At 41.1% G+C, this 27,241-nt stretch overlaps 1 protein-coding gene across 1 annotated transcript in view; it reads right to left on the bottom strand.

Annotated features, from left to right (window-relative positions):
* The window catches only part of Snd1 (staphylococcal nuclease and tudor domain containing 1), a 418,031-nt gene extending 399,387 nt beyond the window's left edge, over positions 1 to 18,644 (bottom strand). Inside the window, exon 1 of the mRNA XM_003475164.5 lies at positions 18,338 to 18,644. Within this exon, the coding sequence (XP_003475212.2) occupies positions 18,338 to 18,415 (78 nt within the window). The 5' untranslated portion in view covers positions 18,416 to 18,644. The remainder of the gene's footprint in view (positions 1 to 18,337) is intronic.
* Positions 18,645 to 27,241: the final 8,597 nt, after the last annotated feature.

A 27,241-nucleotide genomic window follows, 5' to 3' on the forward strand; every position in this document is an offset into this window, starting at 1 on the left:
AGGACAAAGAACCACATTTACCTTGTTCACCAAGGCAGACCCAGAACAAGACCTGAGGTTAAGTATTTTTTTGTACAATATTTAAAAGGCCCTAATTTATATCAAAAACAATTCAAGACTCTGAAGACAGGACAAAAACAATCAGGAAATGGCTCTGTCCTTACACAGATCATAGCTTAGAGGATTTTTGTGGACTAATAAAAAGAACCAAACCCCTAAGAGTAAGCTCTTTTCACTCACAGCCACTTTACTACTTCTTTTCCAAAGGACAACAACGAGGCCCTCAGCTCCCTCAGCATGACCACTGGCCGCATGCTTTCCTATTCCTCCTCCTGTAGGGGCCCGCTCCCAGAGGGCAGTACCTTGCCCAGCCTTCACCCTCTGCCCTCTTTACCACAACTCCAACTTTTTCAGCATTTCATTCCCTCCTAAGGAAATCCATGTTCTTTCTAGGAACATTCTCTCCAGTCCATTTCCATTATCAGTACTCTTATTATGAGATTTTGAATTTCCCTTGTTACCTCTTTCAAGAATATCCTGTCTAACTCATTTCCAACTGCTCAATTGATTATTTCCTGTGAGTTGCCAAGCCTACTCTATTTATTCTCAACAGAAACTACTCAAATCTATATTCCTGGCCACTTTGGAGAATCGCCTAATTAACTGTTCAATATTCAATTGTGTTTCCATTTTTCTCAGTCACTTCTCACTCCCTACCACCCACCACCAAAGGAACATCTGGTATCAGAGCAAATACTACTGTCTTTTATCTGATTGTATTCTCCACGATCGTTACATTTTTGATTAACAGACAAGAACCTTTCAGTAGATTTACATTCCAAAGTCTATACCCAAATACTATCGTAACAAAAACACATCTAAATGCCTAAACTAACATTGAGAAAATACTGATAACACTGAAAGTATAACTTTGAAAATGTAGCTCACAAAAATAAGTAGATGGAAAAAGAATACAATGTGTTAGGGAAGAAACTGCTCAGTAGAAAACACGCTAGCAAGCTTAGCCTATCATCAAGCCAGACGTAGATTGAAGGCTCAAAATACAACACCAACTCTGACTCTCAGAATTCAAATGGAGAAAGTTAATGCAACATTTTATGTAACAGGATACAATTCAGCCTCAAACACCAAATTCTAGACTGTCACGGATGACCTATTCTCATCAATGCATGAACCTAAATGTATAGCAGATGTATCCTGCATTTATCAGAGCCAGGGTTAGCAAGCTAAGTCATGCCTTTTTTCCAACACCTAATCAATATTAGTGTTTATTAATATTGATATTATAATATACAATAATAGTGGGCCAGAGGTTTCATCCAAGATTTAGTTTTGGTACTTCCAGAAATTTTAAAGCACTTTGAAGTCACTGTTTAAGTTTTTATATACTTCAAAAAATACATCTCTAAGGCAGTGGTGGTGAACTTATGGCATACATGTTCTTTTTCTTTTAAGACAAAAGATGTTAATGTATGAGTTGTATTTTCTAAACTAAAACCTCAGTGTTCAGGGTTAAATGCAGCTGGCACTTCATAATAAATAAGTGGGTTTGGGGTTGCATTTTGGGCATTTGGTATCTAAAAGTTTCGCCCTCACTGCTTTAAAGTATGGTAAAATATGTCTTTTTCTATCAGAGTTCCTAAAACCAGCATTTGCTAGAACTATCTTTTGCTATTCATGAGCCCCTTAGACAACCAGTGAATTTATACTCTAAAAGTTCCATGAAGTAGGACGCCAAACAGTCTTAGGATGGAGCCAGTCACCAAAATGACCAGACAATTGAGGGGTTAAGAGGGCTGGAATTTCCAGTCCTGTCTACCAACAGAAAAAAAGGGTTTGAGAGGAAGCACTACAGAAATTCAACTGGGGGAAAGGGGGGTACTGAATGTTGGACTCCACATTAAGCTGCATACCCAGCACTAGCGAGGCTGAGACAGGAGGGTCGCTGATAGTTCAAGGCCAGTCTGGATTAGACTGAGATCTTGTCTATCAAAAAAAAAAAAAAAAAAAAAAGATTCAATGATTTTCCAAATTGTCCAACATATCAAGAGGCTGGGAGGGTGGCAGCCCTGAGAGGGTGGGAAAGCTCTATGCCACCCTCTCCCCATATACTGCCCTCTCCATCTCTTCATGGGGCTGTTTATCTGAGTCCTTTAGAATATGCTGTGTAATAAACCAGCAAACATTAAGTGAAGTGTCTTCCTAAGTTTTGTGAGCTGTGCTAGGAAATTACTGAACTCCAGGGAAACTTTATTGATGGCTGACTAGTGAGAAGTACTTTGTTACTGGTGTCTAAATTGGGGCCATCTTGTAGAACTGAGCCCTGTGGGATCTGACACCATCTCCAAGTAGATATGGTCAAAAATAAATTAGGAAAAATATTTGCTGGGTGGCAAACACCCAACACAACTGGTCACAAAAGAGTTTTGTGAAGCAAAGGACAAAAAAATTGGGGTTTTTTTTTTTTGTTGTTGTTGCTGTTCTTTTGTCTTTTCATGGAGTATCTGGCTTTACCCGATGTCATGGGTTTTAAATAAGTGATAGAAGGTTTTTTTGCTCATATACACTTTGCATATATGCCGATTGTTTCAGAACTGATACCACATGGGCTCATATGTGTAGCAAAGGTCAAGGATTTCTCTCTACTGAAATTATGTGCTGGCACCTGAATTACAGGAGGGAATTTCTAAAGGTACTGGTCACCTTTGAATATCCATGAAGAAGTGCCCCTAGTGGTAAGAGATTTTGCCTGGCTTCAGGGACAGACGGGAGATGACAGGGAAGCCAAGCCACAGTGGAGAAACCTGGGAGGCCATTCCTAGATACTCAGTAAACCGGATCCTTAAACCCAGTCCCCAGTGTCAGAAGAGAAGCACAGCTACATGCAGGAAACAAGAGTAGTTACTGCCTCATTGGTGGCTGGCGCCTCTTATTTCTCCTTCTGACAATGTCTTGAGCAAAATATACAAAACATCAAATGATAACTAAATGATAAAAAGGGAGGAGACTTTTACCCCAGACTCAACTAAATGAAATCATAGACATCTTGAAATATTGTAGACAAATGCAAATTTTTCCATTTACTATTCCTCAGGTTTCTGTAGTCACGTGCAATTTTTTCTTAAAACTCATGTACAGCAATGAGAGTGCTAGATTACTGAACATGATACGCAATATTATTCACCATCAATCATCTCTAAAAAAAGATTTTAATCTTAGTTTATATGTAATATAATAGCAATAACAATTAAAAGAATATAGCAATAACATTTAGCAATATAGCAATAACATTTAAAAGAGTAAGTCAATTTCTAAGTAACCCATAAAGAGCATTAATTTTTCCAATATATTTCCAAGCTTGTCTGGAAACCATTATTTAAAATGCTTATGGTCAATATAAGATGTCAAAATGAAGTACAAATCACAAATCTATTATATACACTTGAGAGTCTTGTATTGTGGAATTTACATACCATTCCAGAATTTCTTATAGCCCTAAGTCCTAGGGAGGCTAACACAGAAGAATAAAAACTGAAGTCCTAGTCATCTAACACCACTGACTACTTTAAGGAGAATGGCTCGCTCCTTCTGTACTAAGGTGCTGGTACCGAAGGTCCACCCCATTCTCCAATCATAAGCATGGACTTGCACAATGGAAGGCTCTCTGACCACCACCTGGAACCTGCATAGGATACTTGCAAGTTGTGCCCTTATAAAAAGACTCTGCAGCTGAAGATACAGCTCAGCAGCACAAGTGCCTGCCTGGCAAGTATGAGATCATGAGTTTGACCCCCCAGTATCCCTCCCAAAAGACCTTGCATCCATTTTTACTAAAATACCCACAGTATTTTACGAATTCTGTCCTCTCACTAAAGCCCAGCCCCATGATTCCCTTGCTGTTTTGAGAAGGGCACGCTCTCCAATTTGTTAATAACAAATTAATTAAACTCTTTAAGACATAAACACAGAAATCTCAAATGAAGGCTTACAGACAGCACAGACTCACGGGACATCTTTGCTATGTTTAGCCTTGTGCCATCAGTGACTTTCAAAAAATCAATTTTCTGACTTCCTTTTCCTCAGCTAATCTCTGCCTTGAGCTCATTTTTCCTTCTATATTGCCTTTGGTTCCTTGAGAAGTACTTTCATTAAGAGCAGTGAAATGGGAACTCTAAGAATTAAATAGGAATCCAGCAATCGAGGCTGGTTATCCCCACACTGCCTTGCTGTGTATCCGAAAGTTATCCCTCCACAGCTAAGGCGCTGGTGACTAATACAAGAGCCATTAGCAAGCTGGGCTTGTGCCCCAGAGAGCCCACAGGAGGTCTCAGGAGACTCTAAAGCTCTCACCAGAGAGATGTTTAACAAGATAAGTCAGTGTTTAAGTAATAGAGGCAGCCTCCTGGTCTCTGGGCTGTCAAAGGGCTCCCCGGCCAACAGCAATCATATGAGTAATTACCAAGCACAGAATAATAGATCTCGCTGGAATTCCAGGACCCAGGTACTAGTCTCCCTCTCCTTTACCTTAAAGCAAGGAGGAACAGAATACATTGCTTTTCTCATAAGACAGTCTTCTAATGGGCAGGCAGACAAATTCACTTGGCACAATGACTCTGTTTTGGGTTGCTGCCAAAAATAAAATGCTTCTGGTGTTAAAGCCTATGAGACAATGAATGTCCCCTTTTCCTGGAACAGAATTTGTAAGGTTGAAAAGTTCACTAGCATCACATTAGTGGATTCCAGAAACGAAACAAAACCTCTGAAACCCACCTCCTTTTCCTTTCTCAATTATGAACACTCAGCCACCTTTAGTCTTTAAAAACAGAATTTAACCGAGACTGCTAACTTCTTCTTCTACCTGTACTTTATCATTTCATCTGCCTTTTATTTTATCCACTTTATTTGTCTGTCTTTAGCAAGGTGCTCATCAATACCAGGCATAGTGGCACACACCTGTAATCCCAGCACTCTGGAAGCTGAAGCAGGAAGAATGTAAGTTCAAGCACTGCCTGGGTAACTAAATGACTTAGCAAGACCCTGTCTCAAAGTAAAAAGTAAAGAGCCAGTATCTCCAGTACCTCCCCCACGCTCTCTCCAAAAAATCTGTCACTTTTATCATATTTGCAGGAAAAGATTTGTTTAAAAAAAACAAATTTATCTAAAAGAATCACATTTGATTTTTCCAAACTCATTCATTCTGTAAGAAAACCATGGCTCTCTAAAGTTACAAGTTCCTATTTTCACTATAGAACAATGCTACTTGCCTCTAGTTATCAATGCAACCTCATCAGCCCTAAACTTCATAGGGACTCAAACACACAGTCTGGGGCCCAAGCCTAGGCTGCTTACCCCCCATAAAAGGAAGGCTCTTTCAGCCGAAAGAGCTTCTTCCTCTCAGGCCAGTCCAGTGAGACTTTCAGGCCATCTACCTTCAGTTTACATAGCCCTTAGGAGGTTTGCTATCAGATTCTTTCTCAGACTTCTGCGGGGTTACTACCTACACACATTTATCAACGACACTTAGCATACACTTTATCATTTAGATCAGAACATTTTTGCAAGTGTGCCAGCTGATACTGATAATGATGCCAGGACTATAGATGAAAATCACTAAAGTCCTTAGTGGACTGGGATGGAAATCACTTTGCCTTCAATAATGGTGCTAAGGCCAGGTAAAGTTCTGACTTGCAAAGAATGAGTTTCTGCTGTTTCAACACACTGCTATTCTGAGAAAAAAGTAGTAATTGGCAAAGGTCAGAAAACCTGCATCAAGAGGACCTTTTTCCTCCTTGGAGCAAAGAAAAAAAATTTTTTTTGAGACAGGATCTCACTGTGTACTCCAGGCTGGCCTTTGACTCACTTTGTAGCCCAGATTGGCCTCAAATTCAAAGCAATCCTCCTGCCTCAGCCTCCCAAGTGCTGGGATTACAGGCATGCACCACCATGCCTAGCACACAAAGAACTTATTAAATGTTTCACACTGTAACTGTACTGAAAGTGTGTGTTGTTCTCTATAAATAAACTCAGTTTGGTAAGTATTTTCTTAGAGAAGGAAGCATAGAACAAAGAGAGCCAGAAAACTTTACCTGTCACATCTGTGCAAGAGTAACCACTAGGGTTCACATGCAAATACACTTTTATACACAGTACCTAAAACTACTTAGTCTTTCCTAAATAGCAGTTCAATAGCAGTTCAGTCTAAACTCAAAAGAGTTTCACATTTTCACTCTGCTGAGGATTTTTAGACCTGAAATCCCCAAAATAATAAATCCCTCTCCACCTCCAAAAAATTATAGAGACTGGTACATTCTCCAGTTTATATTTTTGCCAAGGACATTAAAGGAAATACATTATTTATAATGGGTATTAACCACCACCACCCCCAAAAAGGGAAGGAATAATCTCAAAACTAGAACCAGTCCTTCAAATTGAGTAACATCACAAAACTTGCTGTGTCTGTATTCCTCAGTTCCATTTTCTTCCCCAAGTGACATGGGGACTGTAAGAAACCAATAGACTGCCAACAGCAGCTAAGAGTTACCAAACACCACGACCACCAGACAGTACCAGGTACTACATATACATTCTCTCATCAAATCAGCAGTGTGTCCCCAGAGGTGAGCGCTCTTATTCTCATTTTACAGGTGATGCTGGACTTTAAAGAAATGGAACGATCTCCTGAAAGTTACATAATTATTTATTTGTATCTGCCTCAGGACACCAAACCTGTTTTCCAAATGTGGACCAATCTTTAAAACTGTTTGAGGTGGTACACAAATCCTGGGTATACCAGCATTTAGTAATAGTTGGACACACATAAGAACAACTTCCTTGATGCTAGGAAACCATCAGGTCTTTACCAGCTGCTAAACTTCCTTGTTAGTGAATGCAGATATCAGTTGAGAGCCCTCTGCAAATCTGACACCTAGCTAGAATTTAGTAATACTGTTCTGTTTTCACTGTGGTTTTAACTACTTTCCAGTTATGGTAAGTGAGAAAGACTAGCATGAAAGTCACTCCTTTGACCAAAACTGTAATCTGAGTTGTCTCCTTGAGTAGGCCTGACCTTCGGCTTTCTTCTCAAGTCCCCACAGACTCAGTCTAAGCAAGAATTCTGCTAAGTCAGCTCAATAAAAATTCCCCAGCCGTGGTATCTTGTCACCACAGCCTGTCTTCAGCAATAATCAAGTCAGTACCGTCAGAAAATCCTATCCTATACAATTCCTCTTAGAAATTTTCTGTCTCCTGACTCTACCCTTCCTGCTATTTGGTTATGAATCCCCACTTGTCACTGGACAGTCACAGCTGAGTCTAACTGCAAATCTCTCCTCACTGTAAGAGCCCCTATAGTCTGCCTTCATTAAGCCTTACTATCTTTAAATACGTATTATATTTTCTTTAATATGGACTTCCTATTTGCAGTAGTGAAATAAGTTGTTCTTTAAAATAAATTTAAGTTTTAAAAATAGTTGATCGTCAAAAGATTATGCAAAACTCGCTGAGCATGGTGGCACGTGCCTGTAATGGCAGCACTCTGGGAGGCTGAAGCAGGATTGCAAATTTTTGAGCCCAGCCTGGGAATGAAGCAACTTAGTAAGACCCAGTCTCAAAATAAGAAATAAAGGGGCTGGGGATTTAGCTCAGCGGCATAAGCGCCTGCCTTGCAAGCAGGCAGTCGTGAGTTCGATCCCTGGTACCGATAAAAATGAAAAAGACAAAAAAAAAAAAAAAAAAAAAAGAAATAAAAAAGATTTTGAAATGTAGCTCATCATGAAGTCCCTGGATTCAATTCCCAGTAATGAAAAAAAAATTTTTCCCCAAAACACCGGAAAAAAGGTGTGATATATCAGCACCATGGCAGCGGCACACACATATAAAGCCTGGAGAACTTTGGGGAAACCAACAGTAGAACTAGGATGAGCGTTTCCCAGTTATGAAAGGCTGCCGAGATTCCCTGCCTAAAAATGACCCTGTTTCCGCTGCCGAACATTGTCCTACTCACTGCCACTTACCGCCCCAGAAAGAAAACCGGGTGTTTTTCTTCTGATTCCAAATGTGTGTGTTTTTTTTTTCCACACACACAAGTAATTCTCCAGTTCTCACAGACACTCGATCCTGGCTGTCCACCTGGAATTAGTGTCAGATCCCACAGGTTAGGGGCACAGTGACACCAACCTGCTCATTTCTCTTTCCAGGTCTGTCTTCTAATCTGGAAAGAGAAATGACTCACGATAAACAAGCTTCTCAGGACCCTCTAACCAGGTTGGTAAATTTGCTAAAACATACTCAAAACTCTGGGAAGTCGTTTATTTACTAAATTACTTAATTTTTATTAAAGGACACAATTTAGGAAATCAGACACAAGAAATACACAGGGTGAGGTGTGGCTAACGGGGTGCGGGGTTCTCTTTGCCCTCCCGGCACCTCTGTGTGTTCACCAGCCTCAAAGCTCTCCGAACCTACCACATCCCTTAAGGGGGTGCGGAGGCTCCACTACACAGGCCATGGCTGATCACTGGCCGTGGATGGCTGAGCTCAATCTCTAGCGCCTCTCTTCACCCCATCTCCCTCCCATGGGCCAAGTGGGGCTGGGCTGAAAATTCTAACTCTCTACAGCTGGCCCTTGGAGCTTCCCAGGGACCATACTGTCATCATCTCAGGTATGATTGAGGGGGGTGACATGACTAGAAAAGATGCTCTTTCCACCGTTATCACTCTCATTACTTTGAAAATTACAAGGGTTTCAGGGGCTCAATGCTAGAAAAACCTAATACATACTTCTTGTATCATAAGTAGATAATGGTAAGCTCAAAAAAAAAAAAAAAAAAAAAAAGCTTCCTCATCTACAAGTGCTAAGGTCCTACAACACCTAGGAGTCTTCAAGGAACTAAACAGTCACAAAACTCAAGTTGGAAGTCAGTAGTTCTGGGACTTAGTAGTTACTTAGTCCAAGGTGCTGCATCTGCACTCCATAGAAAAAACAAAGTGGTTTTAAGAATTGGGGAACTAAGACTACCATACAATAGGTAATGAGACATTAAGTGGCATTTTGCCCTAAATTTTATCTAACTTAGAAAAAAATAAACAGATAAAGTAAAACATCTACTCATCACCAAAAACATAAAATGATTTTAGCAAAGGTGCAACTGGTTCCACTTTTAGAAATCCATCTTATAAAAATGCTAGCACAAGAGCATGAAAATACAAAAAATTTCCATCAGTGTAGCACTGTTGACATCATGAAAAACTAAAACATGTATCTGAAGATAAATGAAGTAAATTACAATACATCAGAACTTTGGAGTATCACTGAGCCATTAAAAATCACACAACAAACTATGACATTTCTGTTTCTTGAACAAAAAGAAAAAAGTACATTATCTCTGCATGAAAACTTTGGAAGCCAACACACTGTCAATATTTGAGAAGAAGAATAAACAGTAGGGGTTTGGGGATTTAGCTCAGCAGCATAAGCACCTGCCTTGCAAGCAGGCGGTCCTGAGTTCGATCCTCGGTACCGGTAAAAAAAAAAAAAAAAAGAATAAAACGGTAGAAAATTGAGTAAAGAGGTACAGGACAGAGGTTTTTCCATTTAATAATATAATATATCTATACTGCATTATCTTTTAAGAGCAAAACCATAATTTAAATACAAATTATTAACAGTAACACTGGATGTTATTCACTTGAGCATTCTGAAATCACCAGAATAAAATGGAAAATGAGTCACCTAAATGAGAAAAGGCTAACAAGGGCACTGTGAGTGTGAACCTAAGCAAAAGATCTTAAGTCTAAGAATTGCAAGGAAATTTTATTTCCATGTTAGACAACCCAGTGGAATAAAGAAGTAAAGACTAACCAACCAAGTAGAATATTTTGGGTTTTACTACTGTTGCTAAGAATGGGGTTTAAGCCAAGCACAGTGGCTCATACCTGTAGTCCCAGCACTCGAGGAGGCTGAGGCAGCAGGATCCCAAGATCCCAGACTGGGCACATAAGAGACTTCTGTCTCAAAATACAAATTAAAGAGCTAAAAGGAAGTGTAGTTCAATATGAGGACCCCTAGGTTCAATCTTCAATACTGCAAAAGAGAAAATTTGTAAGTAAGAAATAGGCTAGATCCAAATATACATTAAGGCAAAAGGCCCAATTATCAAACTTTTCAGGACTCTTAAGAAAGTGAGGAGCTCAAAGTGTTCATAAGTGTAAATGACACTAAAGACTTCCATAGCAATAATGTGCCAGGTTACTGGTGCCAAATTATAGGAAGATCTCAGGAATCTATGCAAATATAGGGAAAAGTGGCAGATGAGCGCTGAAACAAGCATATGGCCTAAATCAGGCATACAAAACAACAACTCAGCTGTCAGTTCTGACCTAGGAATAGGATCTCAGTCATTATAAGTGGACCCTGAGGATGCCTGCCCAATATTGAGCTACAGATTAAAAGCAATGTAAAGGGCCCTGGGAACTATCAAGACAAATGCCAAAAAAGAGAGAAACCACTATCCTCTCCTTATAAAATTCTGGTGCTCTCACTCACAAACACACTTCATTTATCATTTGTGCCCTCTCCCTTTACCAGTACAGGAGACATACAATATCAGTGGTTCTTAAAATCCTGCCCCAGAGCATACCAAATTGGCTCCTAAATGCCTAGTAGTGGCTCTTATAAAACTACAGATTCCCAGGCCACTCCTAAAGACTCCACTTCAGTACCCTGAAAGGTCTTCTTAGTGGTCCCCAGGCAATGACCTGTTTAGGCAATCACTGGGCTCCTCTCTCCACTTTTAAATTTACTCCCAGGGAAGATTTAAGAATATTTAATATAAAAATTAAATTCAAAAGTTAGAAGTTCCCTGTGAAGAAGCACCAAAAATAGATGATTAAGATGTATTGGAGGTATAGCTCCAAGAATGTTTGCCTAGCATGTACGAGGCTCTGGGTTCATCTCCAGCACCCCCCCCCCCACACACACACACAAAAGATAGAGGATGATTCCTATACCTGCACATAAAATGAAAATAGGAAAGATGTGACCTTCCAGCAAAAAGACCAGTGCTCAGAGTCCCTCAATTAAGAGGGAGGCAAGGGGAGCCTCTCCCCATGAGCTAAGTTCCCTCCTTATCCTCACCTTCTGAAGTCAAGACCTCCTGCTGCAGGAAAATGTCAAAGTGTTCTAAAGCAGAGGTGAGACTCCGTGGATAAAACCCACTGGCACTAGGCTCCAGTGTCTCAAGCAGCCACTCACACTAGTTTATCCTGATGCCTGAAAAGAAACCAGAACCTCCTCCACTTTTATGCACCCAGATACTCCACCATTTGTCTGGCATCTAATTCATGTTCTAACTCTCTGGTCTTCAACACTAGACCATATTTCAACTAATCCACCCTCTTCAAAAAAAATGTTTTAAAAAGCCATGGAAACAGAAGCATGCTTCATGCAAGATAAGCAGCATTTCAGAGTCGAGCCCGCCATAAGGTATGGGATTTCTCAGTTTTGTTTCAGCATGCCTAAACGAAATATAATACAGGGTTTCTTTCATAATCATAGCCTTTTGGGACTGGGAGATGGTAAGACACAATGAGTCAAGCCATCTTACTTTAAGAGAAAAGTTGAGTTCAAAGTGGAATATTACACAAATAAAGAATATTACCTGACATATTACACAAAAAGAGAACAGCAGCATTCAGGCCCGAACTTGTGTCCTGCGACTTTTAGATCAACACTCTCTCTGTCCGCCAAACTGGTTCCCAGAGACAATGTTAAAAATTAGATTTATTAACTTTAAGCAGATTCTTCCAAATCTCAATTCTTCCTATATACATACAGTTAATGTTATATGACCATCTCAAACAGATGAACTTCTGCACACAAAACTTAAAACACTCAGATTTTTGAGGCACAAAAAGGAGCTGTACCTTAAATTATTCATCATAAGCACAGAAATAGATAAAAGGTGCCAGTATTTATCACAAATCTCAATGCATCTGCAAATGACATCAAAATTTTCATTGGTTTCATTTTTCCTGCAGGTTGCTTAACTCCCTAATTAAAAAGAAATGCCAACTGAAACTACTGTTCACTTTTTTCTTAAACATTAAAATGAGAAAAAGATAACATTTATTTATATTATTAAGTCTCACTAAAAGTAGTGAAATCCCTTAACGTTCCATCTGCATCAAATGCATACAACCTGTGATTCCACATCAGCTTCTGCTAGAATAACAAAAAAAAACTATGTCGGTCTCACAGGAGAGGAAGCAGTAACAGAAACTGGGTGTGCATCTGTCTCCAGTAGTAACAGGAAAAGCTTCATAAGCCAGTAAGACTTGTGTCCCTGTATTGCATTCATTTTTCCTGATAATACACACAAAATCACCTATACAGTAAGGGGTAAACCTATGGCATACATGTTATTTTTAAGACAAGATGTTAATGCATGAGGTTTTTTTCCTAAACTAAAATCTCAGTATTCAGACTTACTTGCAATTTTGGCACTTTGTAATAAGTGAGTTTTGGGTTGCGGATTGGACACGTATTTCTAGAAGGTCTGTCATCACTGACCTATAGTATTTACCTATACTCTTCTTGGAGAAATGAAAACAACACACCAGACCCCAAATGTTATTCTGTGGCCCTGCTGGATCTATGCCTGACAGCTAGATAGTGAGCCATTATACACCAGTACAGAACAGAGACCAATGAATCTTCTTACCTGAATTCAAAAAGCTAATTAATTTTCTCCTTTGAACTTCGAAATGGAAATTAAAATTCTCATATGCTTCCTAATTTCACCGTCAAGTAAACTTCACCAAACCATTTGCCCACTTACAACCAGCACTGGTCACTGAACACACAAGTACCCCCCACCCACGCTAATGAGCAAGAAGAGCTAGCTGCCTCCTGACCATTCATCTGCACTTTCCACACACAGCTTTGCTTCTCACTGACACTGATGGCTAAAGCTTTACAGGCTAAAAAGCATTGCCTGAGGCCCAAAGCAGCATTAATTTCTACACAAAAATATGCTAACAGAAGTATTAACAGTCACAGCTCTAGACGCTATTTTACTTTACTGAGCCTGTTCTTGGCATGAACTTTTAAACCCACATGCTCTTCATAAAAGACAGTGATTTGGAAATACACAAAACAACCTGATAGGAAGCTAGAAAACCTCAGTTTGGGATATGGTGGCACATGTCTGTAATTCCAGCATTCTGGGAAGATGAAGTAGGAGGATCACAAGTGCAAGCCCAGGCTGGGCAACTTGGTGAGATCCTATTTCAAATTAACAGGAAAAAAAAAGTTTCTCTAGGTTCAGTTGAATTAAATACAATTGTGTTATAGACATACGAAGTGCATTAGTGCTCTAAATTTCCAAACTGGTACTGTATTCCTGATACACGTTATCTCATTAGCCACATCAACAGCTAGTCACAAAAAAGAAACTATTAAGATGGGAGAAGCCTATCTTGGACCCATGAGAACCAAATACTTCTCAGAATAAGTACCACAATTTTTTATCAGTCTCTCATTCTTTATATTTATTCAGTGGGCTGAATGTCAGCTACTTATCTGACAAGGACACCAGAACAATGACCAGCAACTCTACCGCCTTTCTTCCCTTTATTATCCTTACAGATCCTTAGGTATATTACATAATAACTCAAGTTAAACGCATACAATTTAAAAAAATACTGAACCTGAAGAAATAGAAGAGTTATTATAAAGCACTGAGAATAATCGCCAATGGAAAGAATCTTTAGGGACTTTGCACTTGCTGTTCCCTCTGCCAGAAACACATTCTCCTTGTGGTTGGCCCTTTCATGTCCAAAAGATGTCAAGAAAAACGCTATCTTCTAAAAGAATTCTTTCCTAAACACACTATCTTTTGAACCACCCCACGATTACTCTCAATTCTGTCTGAGTCTCCTGTATGAAATCACTATCCTCTATGTATCTATCAGGTTTACTTCTGGTTTACTTCTGTCTGACTCTTCCATGAGCCAAAAAAATAGAAATCTGATCTACTTTTCTAGTTTCTCCATTGCCTAGACAGAGTTTGACAGGCTGCAGATGACAAATAAATACCTGCGCAGCAAAAAAAGAAAATGTGATTACTTATTCAATTACTACATGGCAGCACTACTGTTAGCAAAACTAGAGCCAGATGGATGTTTCCTTTTCACACAAAAATGACAGAAAGCCTTTAGATATAGTCATACTGAGTGTTCCTTTAAGAACAATCTTGACTGAAAGCCACCATACTCACCTGCTGAGAAATGGGCAATTTTAAGTCTATACGGAAAGGCCTTTCATCTTATTCTACTTACTTCTTTACAAATGGCCCTCCTAAAATATTGTTTGGTTTTTAGCTACCTTACTTTTTTGAGTGGTACAATAAGGATATTTTAAGTAGCTTAAGAAAGGGGTTTTTTTTTTCTCCCCCTACATGAGCTAAGTACACACAGAAAGGAGCAGGCTAACAGACCATTCTGTCCCCATTCAACTCCTGAAAGACGTGTACTTCTTAGAAAACCTAAGAAACATTTAGTTATAACGAACTAGATTATAGGAGGCATTTCCTACTGAAGAAATTTCTACTACACCACTCAGAAAAAGTCTACATTTCGTTTACAACAACTTGACAGCACAAGACCCACAGAAGGAGAAAATTATGGCCATCCTTTAGGAGTCTCTTTTCCTTGGTCAACCAAGGAGATTCATGATTCTTAGTATAAAACCATAAAGACTGGCAAAGCCATTCCTTTCCACTTTTGAAGCAATTAAATGGGTGGGAGTGACTGGGGTACACTAGAACTGGGATTTGACCTTGACTTCCCTTTGGTCTTCCACACTATACGCAGATTAAGATATGCAGCTTCCATGGCTGTTTCTTATCAAGCACAGAAGACTGCAGAACTGTGGCCATTTCATGCTGTTGTTTCTAAAGCCTTCTGCTTGAAGAGACATGCAAATATTAGAAAATGAGAAATCAGAAGAGAAAATCAGAGTGAAATGTCATAGAAAAAGGCTCTCTCCCCGAACAGAAAGCAAACCAAGGCAGCAATACCAGAGAAAATATCTGTAAATAGGCGCTAAGTCAGTGACTAAACTTTATACTAAATACCCCCAAGACTTCCCTCAACTCAACACAAAATCTGCTGACAATATTCTGTTGCACACAAAGAATGTCTATTCAATTATTCAAGGAAACCCTGAGTTGGAGTCTTTCAGGATTTTGAGAAAATAATACTGTTTTGACACAGACATTTACTTAACACAAGTTGTTATTTTGTTCCCCCACACATTAGCTAGTCTTATCCCAACTCAGAAAATACATACACATCCTCAGTTTTTCCATCTTCCTCACTGTTTTTTTCAGTAACAACTGCAAAATGCTTTTAGCAACTTACTACTCACTTCCTCCTTCAACACAATCCAGAGCCAAGTGGGTTCCTTCACACCCCTGCAAAGAAGACACAGCCACTATCATTGCTATCATCTACAAAACCAACAAAAAAAAAAAAACCTAGCAATTTCTACATCTTGGCTCCCAAGTTTTCTTCAATCCTAAAAAAAGCAAGACAGTACACACTAGGATGTCAAGAGAGATCAAAAGAAACCTGTGAAATTTATGGCCCTACACACTTTGTTTTGCCAAAAAAGAGGAAGGCCTATTCCTCTTCACTGCAGCAAACTTCAACCCCTAGGCCTTCTCACTCTCTCCACCCCTCAAGGGCTCCCACTGAAAAAGCACACTACCGAAAAGCACTCTCTCTGCTTAGCCAGTATTCCAATTTCTGTCCTCTCCCCAAAGGCAGAAAAAAATCAGCACCTCCTATTTTCCTATTCAAACTATTTCTTTCTCTTCTTCCTGTTTCACCGAATTCCATCTTCCTTCATAGAGAGTTCTTACAAAGTAGTTCGCGGTATCGCTGGCAATGAATACTCTCAAGGAAAATACAACTCTGCCTAGCAGAAGAGCTTTACACAGAGCAATTTGCCAGTGGTCGATTTTTCATCCCAGACAGGCCTTACATGCCTGGCACAAACCTGCCTGTCACTCCCTGCCCTAAATACTGCCTGTAACTCACCCACTGAACCCCAGAGTGTGCAGCAGTTTGAGTACAATGCAGACTACTCAAATTAGTGAAATTTAAATGTCACCTCCCAGATGTAAATGTCCTCAACACAACACCCCAAGGTACACAAGACCAAGAACATGAAATGAAGTCACTTACCACTACAGCAGCTCCAGGTCAAGAAACATCTAATCTTTTCTGTACTCAATTACAGTCAGCTTCACTTTCCTGCAATTTGTGGCCATGCATCACTGGCCCCACCCTCCACATTATAAAGTTATACCCTGGAGTCCTCAATCTGAAGATGTGTTTTAGAGCTTGTGTTCTGGCAGAAAGGCTTGGGGTTCAAGTCTCTGCTGTTTCTTACTATGAATAAAAAATGCCTGTCCTGGGTAAACTTTCTAAGCCTCAGATTAGACATCTGTAAAACTTAGCCAAGCCACTGATATGCACTTGCTAGTATAATATGTACAGCCTGCCCAGCACATGATAGGACACTGTCAATATGTAGTATTCATAGACGAGGCATGGTCATCTCATCAAATCCACATGTCCTTGAAGCCTCCAGTACTGGTGTAGACAAAACTATGTTCCACGTCATTCTAATCCTATTCCATAAAAGAGGGGCCTTTAAGAAAACCTTGAGCCTTAGCAAGGAAAAAACTCAAAAATCCACTCTGCTAACAATCCCAAAACCAGACAGCCAAGCAATCCCTTATCCATACAGTGAAGGGACAATCACTATAGAACAAAAAAGTCAGTGAAACAGGACCGCTTTAGAATTCTCTCATGGGTCTGACCAACATTTCAAAAAGAATGTGGACTTTAGAAATTTAGTAAAATGTGGACCTTTGCATTCCACCTTTGATAAATTATGACTGTCGATATATAAATAAAGAGAAAAGGTAATACTGACTATCCCAAGAGTCTCAGCTGGCAGCAAATTACCTAAAAAATGCAGAATCAGGAAGAGGATCTTGACATCGAATTACATATACACAAGCTGCAGCATATTTTAATTCTATGAAACTCAATGAGTTACCGTAGAATTTTAAAAAACTTTCTGCAACAGTATAAACCCTAGGAGCTCTCGGAGAAAATATCACAAAAGGTATTTGCCATTCCAGATGGAAAAGTCAGGACTGCGGTGTGAATTGCAACCAGAAAATCTGGTAACCAAGAAATATCACATTCCAAGATTTGAAAGGCAAAAGGAGAGGACAAACCAGGTGGCAGATAATATTTATATTAAAAGCTATTATCCAACTAGAGAGGAACCTTGTGGAGTTAAATTCAAACTTCAAGAATGTGGTGGCGCATGCCTTTAATCCCAGCACTCGGAAGACTGAGGCAGAAGGATCACAGGAGGATCCTTACAAGCTTGAGACCAGCCAGAGCTACAAAGTCAGCGCCAAGACAAGCCTGAACTGCATAGCGAGACCCTGTCTCAAAAAGTCCAAAAAAAAAAAAAAAAATGTTTAAAGTAGAAGCACGTAAAATAGGTAAGTCTAAAGTATTAAGAGCCCTAGACTGAAAATCAAAACAAGGTCTCTGGTCCTGGCTCTAACCCAAGCCGCCATGTGCCCTTAGGCAAGTCACTTGCTGTCTTTCAACGTGACTCCTCATGCTCGTGGAGCGGACAATGACAGTGATCACTAAGATTTCTGCCCGCCTAAAAATTTAAGAGTCAAAAGTACACAAAAATCAACTCTCGGGCCTATAGTCTAGACACAAGAGACAGAGAGAAAAAGATAGTAAAAGAGGGGCAAAGAGTGAGAAAACTTGAAGTAACTGAGCGGTGGCGGAAACAGAAAAGCTTCTAGGGTTCCAGTGAAGCGAAGTCGGGATCTTGCAAAACTACAGTACAGCACATGTCAAAATGCACAGAAGCAGCGAGGAAGAACCAGCCACGAACTATCTCAGTTAATAAAATCAATAATCGATCTGCCGTGGTAAACGGCCAGTAAATCTGAAAGCTGCGACACGAAAGCCCTTGTAATCCCAGATGTCAGTGTGTCGAGGAGGTAAAAGATCAAGGGGAGTTTGTATCAGGATCCGTCCAGTGAAGAGATTCCAACGGTGGGCAGAAAGTCAGGGTAGAAAGTCAGGAAGAGGGCAAATGAAAGGAGATTTGGAAGACCATGCAAGCTGGCGGGAGGGGCAAAGGAGTCAATGCCTGACTCCCGCTTGAAGGTAGAGGGTTTCGGGTCCTGGGCCCCGCTCTCACCATCTTGACGATGCCCCGCTGCACGGTAGGGACCGCAGGTCCCCCGGAGGAGCCGCCGCTCTGCGCGGAGGAGGCCATGTGTGGAGCAGAAAGGGCAGCGAGAGAAACGGCCGGCCTGGCTAGAGATGTCAGTGTGGGTGTCCGCGTTGTAGAGAGATTGCCGAGCCGAGAGGCGGGCGAGCTACAGGCTGCGGAAGCTGCACCGACCGACTGGCTGATCTCACACTGGAGCAGCAGCGGGACTGGGAGCAAAAGAGGAGACGCGATCTCCGCCGCCGCCACACGTTCTATTCGCCGCGCAAGCGTGCCAGAGCGCCACCGCCCTCCGACCAATTACCGCCCAACGCCGGCCGGACCCTAAGCCAATAGGCACCCTGCTCACGAAGCCCCGCCCCAGATTGGTACTAATACCAATCTGGGTGGCGAGTTCCAGGAAGCGCTGAAAGAGCTGATTTGCGGTGACGGGCTAAGTGTGAGGCGGGACTTCCGGGGCAAGCAGAGTCGGTGGTGTCGGGAGGTGTAGTGGGAAGGAAAGGACACGTCAGCATCTGGCCGTGGGGCGCGGGGAGATATGGGAGGCCCAAAAGCCGGCCCACCTCGCCCTCCCGCCTGGCACCGCCCCTCTCTCGTCCCGCCCCTCGGACAACAGGAACTCAAGGTGTTTGTAGGCAACTTGGGTATTTACGTCCCGGCTACGGAGCGTGGCCTGGCAGCCGGGAGACTGTAGGGCTAGGTCTTGGAGGAATTGGGATCGCCTGCACGCCGACTTCTAACATTTAACCTCAGCTAAAAGTGTGGTGAGAAGTTGGGAAAGTCGAGCATTGTGACAACTCCTGCGGATGTTGGCGCTGACCCGAAACACGGCGGCAGCGGCCAGTGCCTGTAGTCTGGAGTTCTTGCACTTACTGTAGTGTTTGTGTCGCTGGATTTTAGCGGTCCACTAATGTTTATTGACGGAAAGATCAACAAACCCTTTGGAGGGTGGCAGGTCCTCTACATAGAGGATAGTGACTTCGTTCCTTGGCCTCATCCCTTCTGCTCCACGTGAAGTTAGGAAAAGCCTCGGAATGCGTGTCCGTGACTCGGGCGGAGGTCGCCCCTGATCTAATGTGGTCAGCACCTCCAACGATGCCGCCCCTCGCCTAGCCCCCGCTTTAAGAGATCCTGGAAGCGGGGCCAGGAATTTCACTCAGTGGCACAGTGCCTGCCTGGCAAGTGTGAGGTCCTGAGTTCGATTCCTAGTACTCCCTCCCCCCAAAATAAGAGATCGTGGAAGGGTCTGGAGAGCCGGGCCTACAAATATCCAAGTGTGTGTTTATTTAAAACTAGTATTTGTTGAGTCCCCACTATAAGGAGCCGAGGGCCTGACGATGTATTGTTATCGTATAAAGACTACATTGAAAATACTACTTCCCTCTAACTTTTGAGAAGTTTGTTTACCTAATCTCCCATACGTCACTTAATCCAGAGTCAAGATTTGGGGTCAGGACTGGGGACTTAGCTCAGTGGCCCAAGAGCCATCCTGGCAAGCATGAAGTCATGAGTTCAATTCCTGGTACCGCCCCTCCCCCCAAAAAGATTTGGGGTCAGCATCTTCCTAGCTCCCCAGCACCCCTTCCAAACTATGAATCTGCTACCCTCTTAAAAAATAAAAAGAAAAAAATGTGGGGAAACTTTTCATCTGATTACATCATTCTCCATCTGCTTGGGGTTGTGTATTCTGCTTGTGTCTTATGCTGGCCTTCTATAAAATTGTTGACACCTGGTACACATTCCTCTACTGAGTGATCCTAAGTAACTTCAGAACTTATGATCACAGTTTATCTAATATCCTGGTCTCTCAGCTCCTTGACCTCATCTTTGTGACTCTGACCCTTATAACATTTAGCCACCCTATCCAGGGCAGATGAACACTATAACTTCACGGCTGAAATTATAAACCAAAGCATCTCTTTCTCTGTGGATAACTGATTTCATTTATCTTTATTCACCCAGATCTTTCTCATCTTATTAGTCATCTATTGCCGCACAACAACTTACCCTAGCAGCCAGTATTAATGGCCATATTTTTAGTACTTAAACAGGCATGAAACACACTCCATGCTAAATCCTTTCCCCAACATTACATAATTCAAACAACAGCTTTAGGTCAACAATCTAAGGAATAGAGTCAAGATTTAAACTCAGAACTTCCTACTATCAATAGCCTGCTCTTAAGTATTTAACTGCCCTGCTTTTAACGCAGATAAACATGGCCCTTCAGCCTCAGTTTGTAGAATCCAGAAGCTGGACGGTGTTCTTGACTCTCTAGTAAGCTTCTTTTAAGGAAACGAGAAAAAACGGTGCCATGGCTTCTTGCTTCCATTCTCCTAGCACAGCTCAAACTTGAACCCATCCTCCACACAATCAATCAGGGCTTCTTTCTAAAATGCAATTTTCAGTCATGTCAATCCCTGCCTTCAAATTGCAGTGGCTGCCTCTCTGCTTCAAGATTTAAGTTTCAACTCCTTAGTGTAGCTCATAGTGCAGCATCTCAACAGTTGGCCCTGATCTATTTTTTAACTTTGGCTTATTCTTTCTTTTTTTAAAGTTTCATTATATATTTATTAGGGCTGTTGTTTGTTTTGCAGTGTTGGAGATGAAACTCAGAAGCCTCAAGCATGGTAGGGTAGGTCTCTACCTCTGTGCTAAACCCTCTGCCCCTGTATATTTACAATATTTAAAATGAAAAGCGTCGCAAACCCGAATTGTCTAGGTCAGTGCTACCTAAAAGAACTTTCTACAATAATGAAAATGTTTTATAAATGTTATATCCAACATAGTAACCACCAGTGGCTAATGAGCACCTTAAATGTGACTAGTGCCAACTGAGGAAATGATTTCTAATATTTAATTTCAAGTTAATGCACACAACCAATGACTGTTGTGTTGCACAATATCAGACTAAGTGATGAATATTGCTCTCATGTCTGTTACCATAATCGTCTATGTAGGTTTTAAAACTATTTATATATGCTTCATGTAATCCAAACTTGGGTAAAATGCAAAATGACATGAGAAGCAAACAAAAATGTACTTCATAATAATGAAACTCAAATCCATTTTAAAAAGAAAACTTGTGTTTTAGGTTTAGATACTATTTCTCAACCCTTATATTAGAGCAAATTTTATATCAATCAAAGGAAGATATAGCACTCTTCTCAATTTGCCCATCTCTTATCACTTACTGTAAAGAGTTTAGGAAAGTGTAATATGCATGTAGGCAACTACGACATGCATATTTTTGTTAACAGGTCAACTTTGTGCCCATTGTCATTTAATGGCAAGGCTACCCTTCATTCCATTCTCTCAAATGTCATTAATCAATGTCTCTGGCTTGTCAGTAGCCTTAGATAATTATATATTGATTCGCTCCTGTGATAGTTATTGATTTTGACCACTGTCAACTTTCATCATTGTAGCCTTTGCCTAACATACACATTTCTAAGGAAAAAGGCATATGGAAACCCCTAGCCAGTGGTACCACCTTCATTATAAGGCAACATATTATTCTGAGTCTAAATGGAGGTGATCAAGTAAGGATGGAACCTGAGTGTGTTCGTCAGCTTTTTGTCACTGTCACCAAATACTTGAGCAAAAAAGTATAGAAGAGGAAAGATTTATTGGGGCTCAAGGTTTCACTCCATGGTTACCAGGCTCCATTATTTTTAGCACTGTGGCAAGACAGAAACATCATGATGGGAGGGCATGGTAGAAGAAAATTGTTCTCCTCATAGTAACAGGAAGGAAAGAAAGCAGGAAAAAGCCAAAGTAGGAAGGTCTAGGGGCAAGATATACCCTTGAAAGTCACACCCCTAGTGACCTCCTTCATCCAAATGAGCCCTACCTCCTAACAGCCTATTCGACTATGAATTCATCAGTGAGATCCACCATCGTGATCTAAGCACATCTGTAGACTCCACTTCTGAACATTTCTGCCTTGGAGAGCAACCCACCAACACATAAACCATATTTAAATCATAACACTGGGGATTTCTTTTCTATCCCCACAATCATGAAGTCTGTGATTAACAAATTCAGGAAAGTTTCAGCAAGTAACAGCAAAACTGAATATAGGGTAAACATGCATTTTTTTTCCTTTGCCAGGTCAAGAAGTTAAGAGGTATTTTTTAGAAGCTTAATCATCTCCATGCAAGCATCTTTACAATTTTCTAGCTCTTCCCTTGTACTTGCAAATTAATAGCTTCAGCTACAGGCATTGGAAGAGGAAGAAAAGAAGGCAAGAAGAAAATAGAAAAATTAGTGGTAAAAATATCTGCACATTTTTATCAGGAAGGCAAAGGTTTTCCTAGAAGTACCTGTCATAAGGCCTCTCCTCCTTCCAGGAGAGGCCAAAATGATATTTACACAGGCAAGGGAGAGAGACTCAGGAATGGGTGCTAAGGTGACCTGAAACCAGCCAGACCTTTTCTCCACTTTTGGCCCCACTCTCTTGCTAGAACTGTGCTCTGTATCCAAGGCCTCTTTGAGGTAGAATCCTGGTCTTTATTCTCTTCAGACTAAAAAAGCCAAAAGCAGTAAGGCTGTCTTTACTTTTTCCATTTCTGGAGGAAGATCCTCAGGAATAAAGGCTTACCTCCTCAGAGTTCACAGTCTGAAAGTATGAGCTTCTGCAGTTTCACCTTCCATGTGTAGAAAGTCCTCCTGTCCACCAAAGGACACCATCCTGGGGTGCATAACCCTGTATGGCTCACTGTAGCCCCAGTAGCTCTAAAAACCCTGGAAAAATAATCCCACACACACTGAAGATTTCTGTCCCTGTATTTTGTTCACCCAATTCCCTTCTATCGCTCAGTTCAGGCACAACTCTTCCCCTGAAACCTTATGTGATACCTCAAGCAGACATGAACTTTGCCCCTGTATCCCTAGGCCCTTTGGATAGTACATTTCCAGTGGTGTGCACTACACTCTCCCTCTGTCATAATTATTTGTATATCCATCAAACTGACCTATGAATGTTTTGATGAAAAGAAACTTATGAGTCTTGTTATTTTTGTGTTCCCTGTTGGTCTGGTGTTTCCCTATGCATTTAATAAGCATTCTATAAGTATATCTTGAATTAGTCTGTTCAAATATCTGAGAGGCCTTATTTACTGTCTCTTTACACTCTATTTATCTAGCATATATCCTTTATGTTTCCTGAAAATTGAACCTGAGTGTATTAGGGATTCTTAGGGAGCAAGTTGGGGATTATGGTGGGGGATATAATTGGACACAATTATACACAATTGGTCACATTGTAGGCTAGCTCATTAAGTCATGAATTTTATTTAATGATGACTTACAATAATGTGTCTCCATCTCTTCATAAATCCTAGAAACTACATATACCTGAACTTAGCTTGTTCCTATGCATTAGGGTATGCCAGTTGCTAAAACAAAAATCCAACAAAGTATTTAGTGTAAATAACAATCAAGGACTGTGACCTTCCTCATGTAATCCTCCAAATACTGAGGCTGGTGGCAGCTCCCCTATCCATTAACAGGGATTCTGTCAAGAAAAAAAGTGCTGATTCAAAGGCAAAGGAAAGAGAATCATGTGATGATGCAGAAACATTTGGAGGAGAAGAAAGACACTGAGAGAGTCACACTGGATGTTCTCAGTCTTCTAAATAAAATAGGAAGGCTGATAAATAGGTAGGCAATTTGAGTCCTTATAAATCTCCCACTAACCAGGAAGGGGTTCTGAGTAGGATACCCACAAGGGCTCTTCATCCAGGGGCTTCTCTAGGGGTTTGAAAGACAGTGTGGGATGCTGTGTAAACAATATAATTCCTACCTTATAAGAGACTAGATGCTTTATAGAATCCAGTCTGTGTAGCATGCATGCAGGGTCCATGCAGGCCCCATGAATCTCAAGCTGATGACCTACCTGATCATGCTCCAGGGAGATCCCAGGCAGCCAAAGGACACTTGGCAGATGTTTTTGTCCATTTGGGATTGCCAGCTTCATTTGGGGACTACTGTTCTTGCTAATAGAATCCTAACTCATGTCTCACCAATTCCTGTTACAGTGCCCCCTCTGAAGAAGTAAGAGACAATGAGCACTCTAGCTGATTTGAGCAGTATACCATGGAGAAGAGGCGGGCAGTCCAGGGGAATCTCCAGAGGGGTTGTCTAATGCCCTGTCATAGAAGTCAGGTGGGGTCTCCATGGTGGGTTTTATTTGTGTGATTATCTGAAGTTTAGTAGACTATACGTGAGAATACATAAAGAGATTTAGTGAACCAGTCCTAAAACTACAGAGGTGTAGCAGGAGTTTCAACACTGGAATGAAGAGGCTAATAAGGATCTAGGCCCATCACCATAGGGATTTAAGAGGGAACTCTCGAACCTAGACTGAGTGAGAGACTGCTTTAGAAAGGACCCCAGATTAGAGATGAATCTAGATGTTTTAAAGGTCTGTAAAATCAGACATCAGGAAAGGAACTGGCAACAGTATGTCTCCCTCTCTGTTAGAAAGGCAGAGTGTAAGAGCCTCTCACAGAGGAAACAGAGGCCACTCCTGTAAGGGAGACAGTGGTGCTGCTGCCCTGTAGCTGGACTGTAAGTTCTTGTCAGTGGGGGAGGTGTGGGGATCCACAGGCCTACAAGGAAGGTCTGGTTTCAGAAAACTAGTGGTCTCTGAACATAGGAGTCTTCAATGGTGTTATTATGGGGTATCTTACCTGTAATGTTTTGAGTTACAAAAGTGAAAAGAGAAAATGTGGAGATAATAGTTTGTCTCCTTGAGTATAAAGTCCAAACACTGAGAGATATGACCTACAGGTGTGATTATTGGTGTCATTTTAGTTCTAACATGGATCCTGTCCATGTTCCTGAATAATTATGGTGTTTGTTTCTCCATCAAATGGAGGAGTGAGTGAAGTCGAGGTACTCAGGATACTCATTTCTCTTCTTTCAGATTCCCAGTGTGGTCTATTTCATCTTAGTTCCTTCCCTATTAGAAGGAGACACTATAAAGGGGGAGTCTAAGTAATCCTAGTACAGGTCCGGTGCCATTAAGGATAGAGAAGCAATAACGAAGTTTAAGAAGTTGAACTGTCCCACGGGTTGAGGAATATTGTTCCAGTTGGAGGACTGAGGCAAAGGCCCTCTGTTTCCTGTAGGACAGGAGGATGAAAAACAGGCCAGACAGCAATTTTTCAGGGTATAGAAGTCAAAGACCTCAATTTATAAGGATGTATTGTAAAGGAGTGATGGAAACTGAGACTGAGCTTCACATTTTAAAAACTCAAAGAGAGAGAAGGTACCTTTACTTTTCTTATTGAGGTGGTCCTTGCCCAAGTATCCGTTGGCTGCCTGTGAGGTCTTAGTTTATTGGCAAGTATAATCTAGAATTAAAAGGGGTCCAATCTATTGGACTAGTCACTTTGGCATGCCCTTTCTTGAATCACTGAAGCTCTTTGGTTGTGACCAGAAGTTGAATTTCCTTTACCTAAAAGAAATGTAAATATGTCAGGCAGGTACTGGGCCCCTGAGCTATATCCTTGGAGCTATTGTATTCCTTAAAATTTTTGAGATAAGTACTCACTAAGTTCTGCATGCTGGTCTCAAACTTGCAGTCCTCCTGCAATAGCCTCCCAAGTAGCTGGGATGACAAGTACAGGCAACCACAGCCCACCCTGCCCTAGAGCTTTGTGACCAGAAACAGTAGCTGGCATGTGGGGGCAGGGCAGCCATTAATGAGACCGGAGTTCAGGTGATGCGTCAAAGGCCTGGATGGAGCTGAAGCAATAAGCCAAGGTTCAGGTGGCAGTTTAAAGGCCACAAGGTCCACTCAGTGGAGTTCAGTATCATCTGCATTTTTCTTCTTTTCTTAGACAGGATTTCAGCTCAGACTGGCCTCAAACTTGCTGTTAACCCAGACTGACCTTGAATTCACTGTCTTCCTGCCTCAGCCTCCCAAAGGATTAAGGTTACATGTATATGAATCACACCCACTGATTTGTGTGATTTGTTCAGGTGCCCTTTACTGGACTTTCCAGATCTATTCTCCCAGGGGTTAACTATTTCAAGTGGAACAATGCCCTGTTTCAGCTACATTCTACACTACTAATGCAGAGACAATAAAGAGCAGAAAATCATTTCTCCCCCTTCTTATACAAAGTCTTTGTTTTATGCATTCCAGAGTGGCATAAATGCCAGTAAAAGATAAATTTATGAAGTGGACACAGGGGTACACTCTGGGAGCCTAAGGCAGAAGGAGTGCAAGTTCAAACTCAGTCTATGCAAGTTGGTGACTTAGTGTGACGCCTCTCAAAATAAGAAAATTAAGCTAGATGTGGTGACATGCCTCTATAATCCCGCGCTCAGGAGGCTGGGGCAGGAAAATCACCTTGAGTTTGAGGCCAACCTGGGCTACATAGTGCTCTCAAGGTCAATCTGAAGTCCATAGGGAGACTGTCTCAAAACAAAACAAAGCAAAACAAAGCAACCCAAAACTAAAGAAAATAAATAAATAAACATACACACATATGTGCATGCATATATACATACATACAGGGCTGGGGATGTAGCTCAGTGTGAGGGCTCTGAGTTCAATCCACTAATTTATGAAACAGCAAGATAGTTCTAAAATTAAACTATACTCAATTGCTCAGCAGAGATTAGTAGAGTTTGCTCTCTTAAGAATATAGGATGTTGCTTTATGCTGCAATGAAACAGATTAACGAAAGAGAGTATGCGATATATATATATGCTTAAAAAGTAAAAGCAAAACAGAGACAAACAAAACACTTCTTTCACAATGCAGGGCCTTTGAGCTGTTCCGCTGGCTAGAGTTTTATCCCTGAGAAAGCGAACAAAAAATAGACAAAAATCTCTACATTCTAGGAGTTTGCA

Source organism: Cavia porcellus, unplaced genomic scaffold (assembly GCF_034190915.1).
Source record: "Cavia porcellus strain 051 isolate PalLab524CR breed Dunkin Hartley unplaced genomic scaffold, mCavPor4.1 scaffold_2, whole genome shotgun sequence".
Lineage (NCBI taxonomy): Eukaryota > Metazoa > Chordata > Mammalia > Rodentia > Caviidae > Cavia > Cavia porcellus.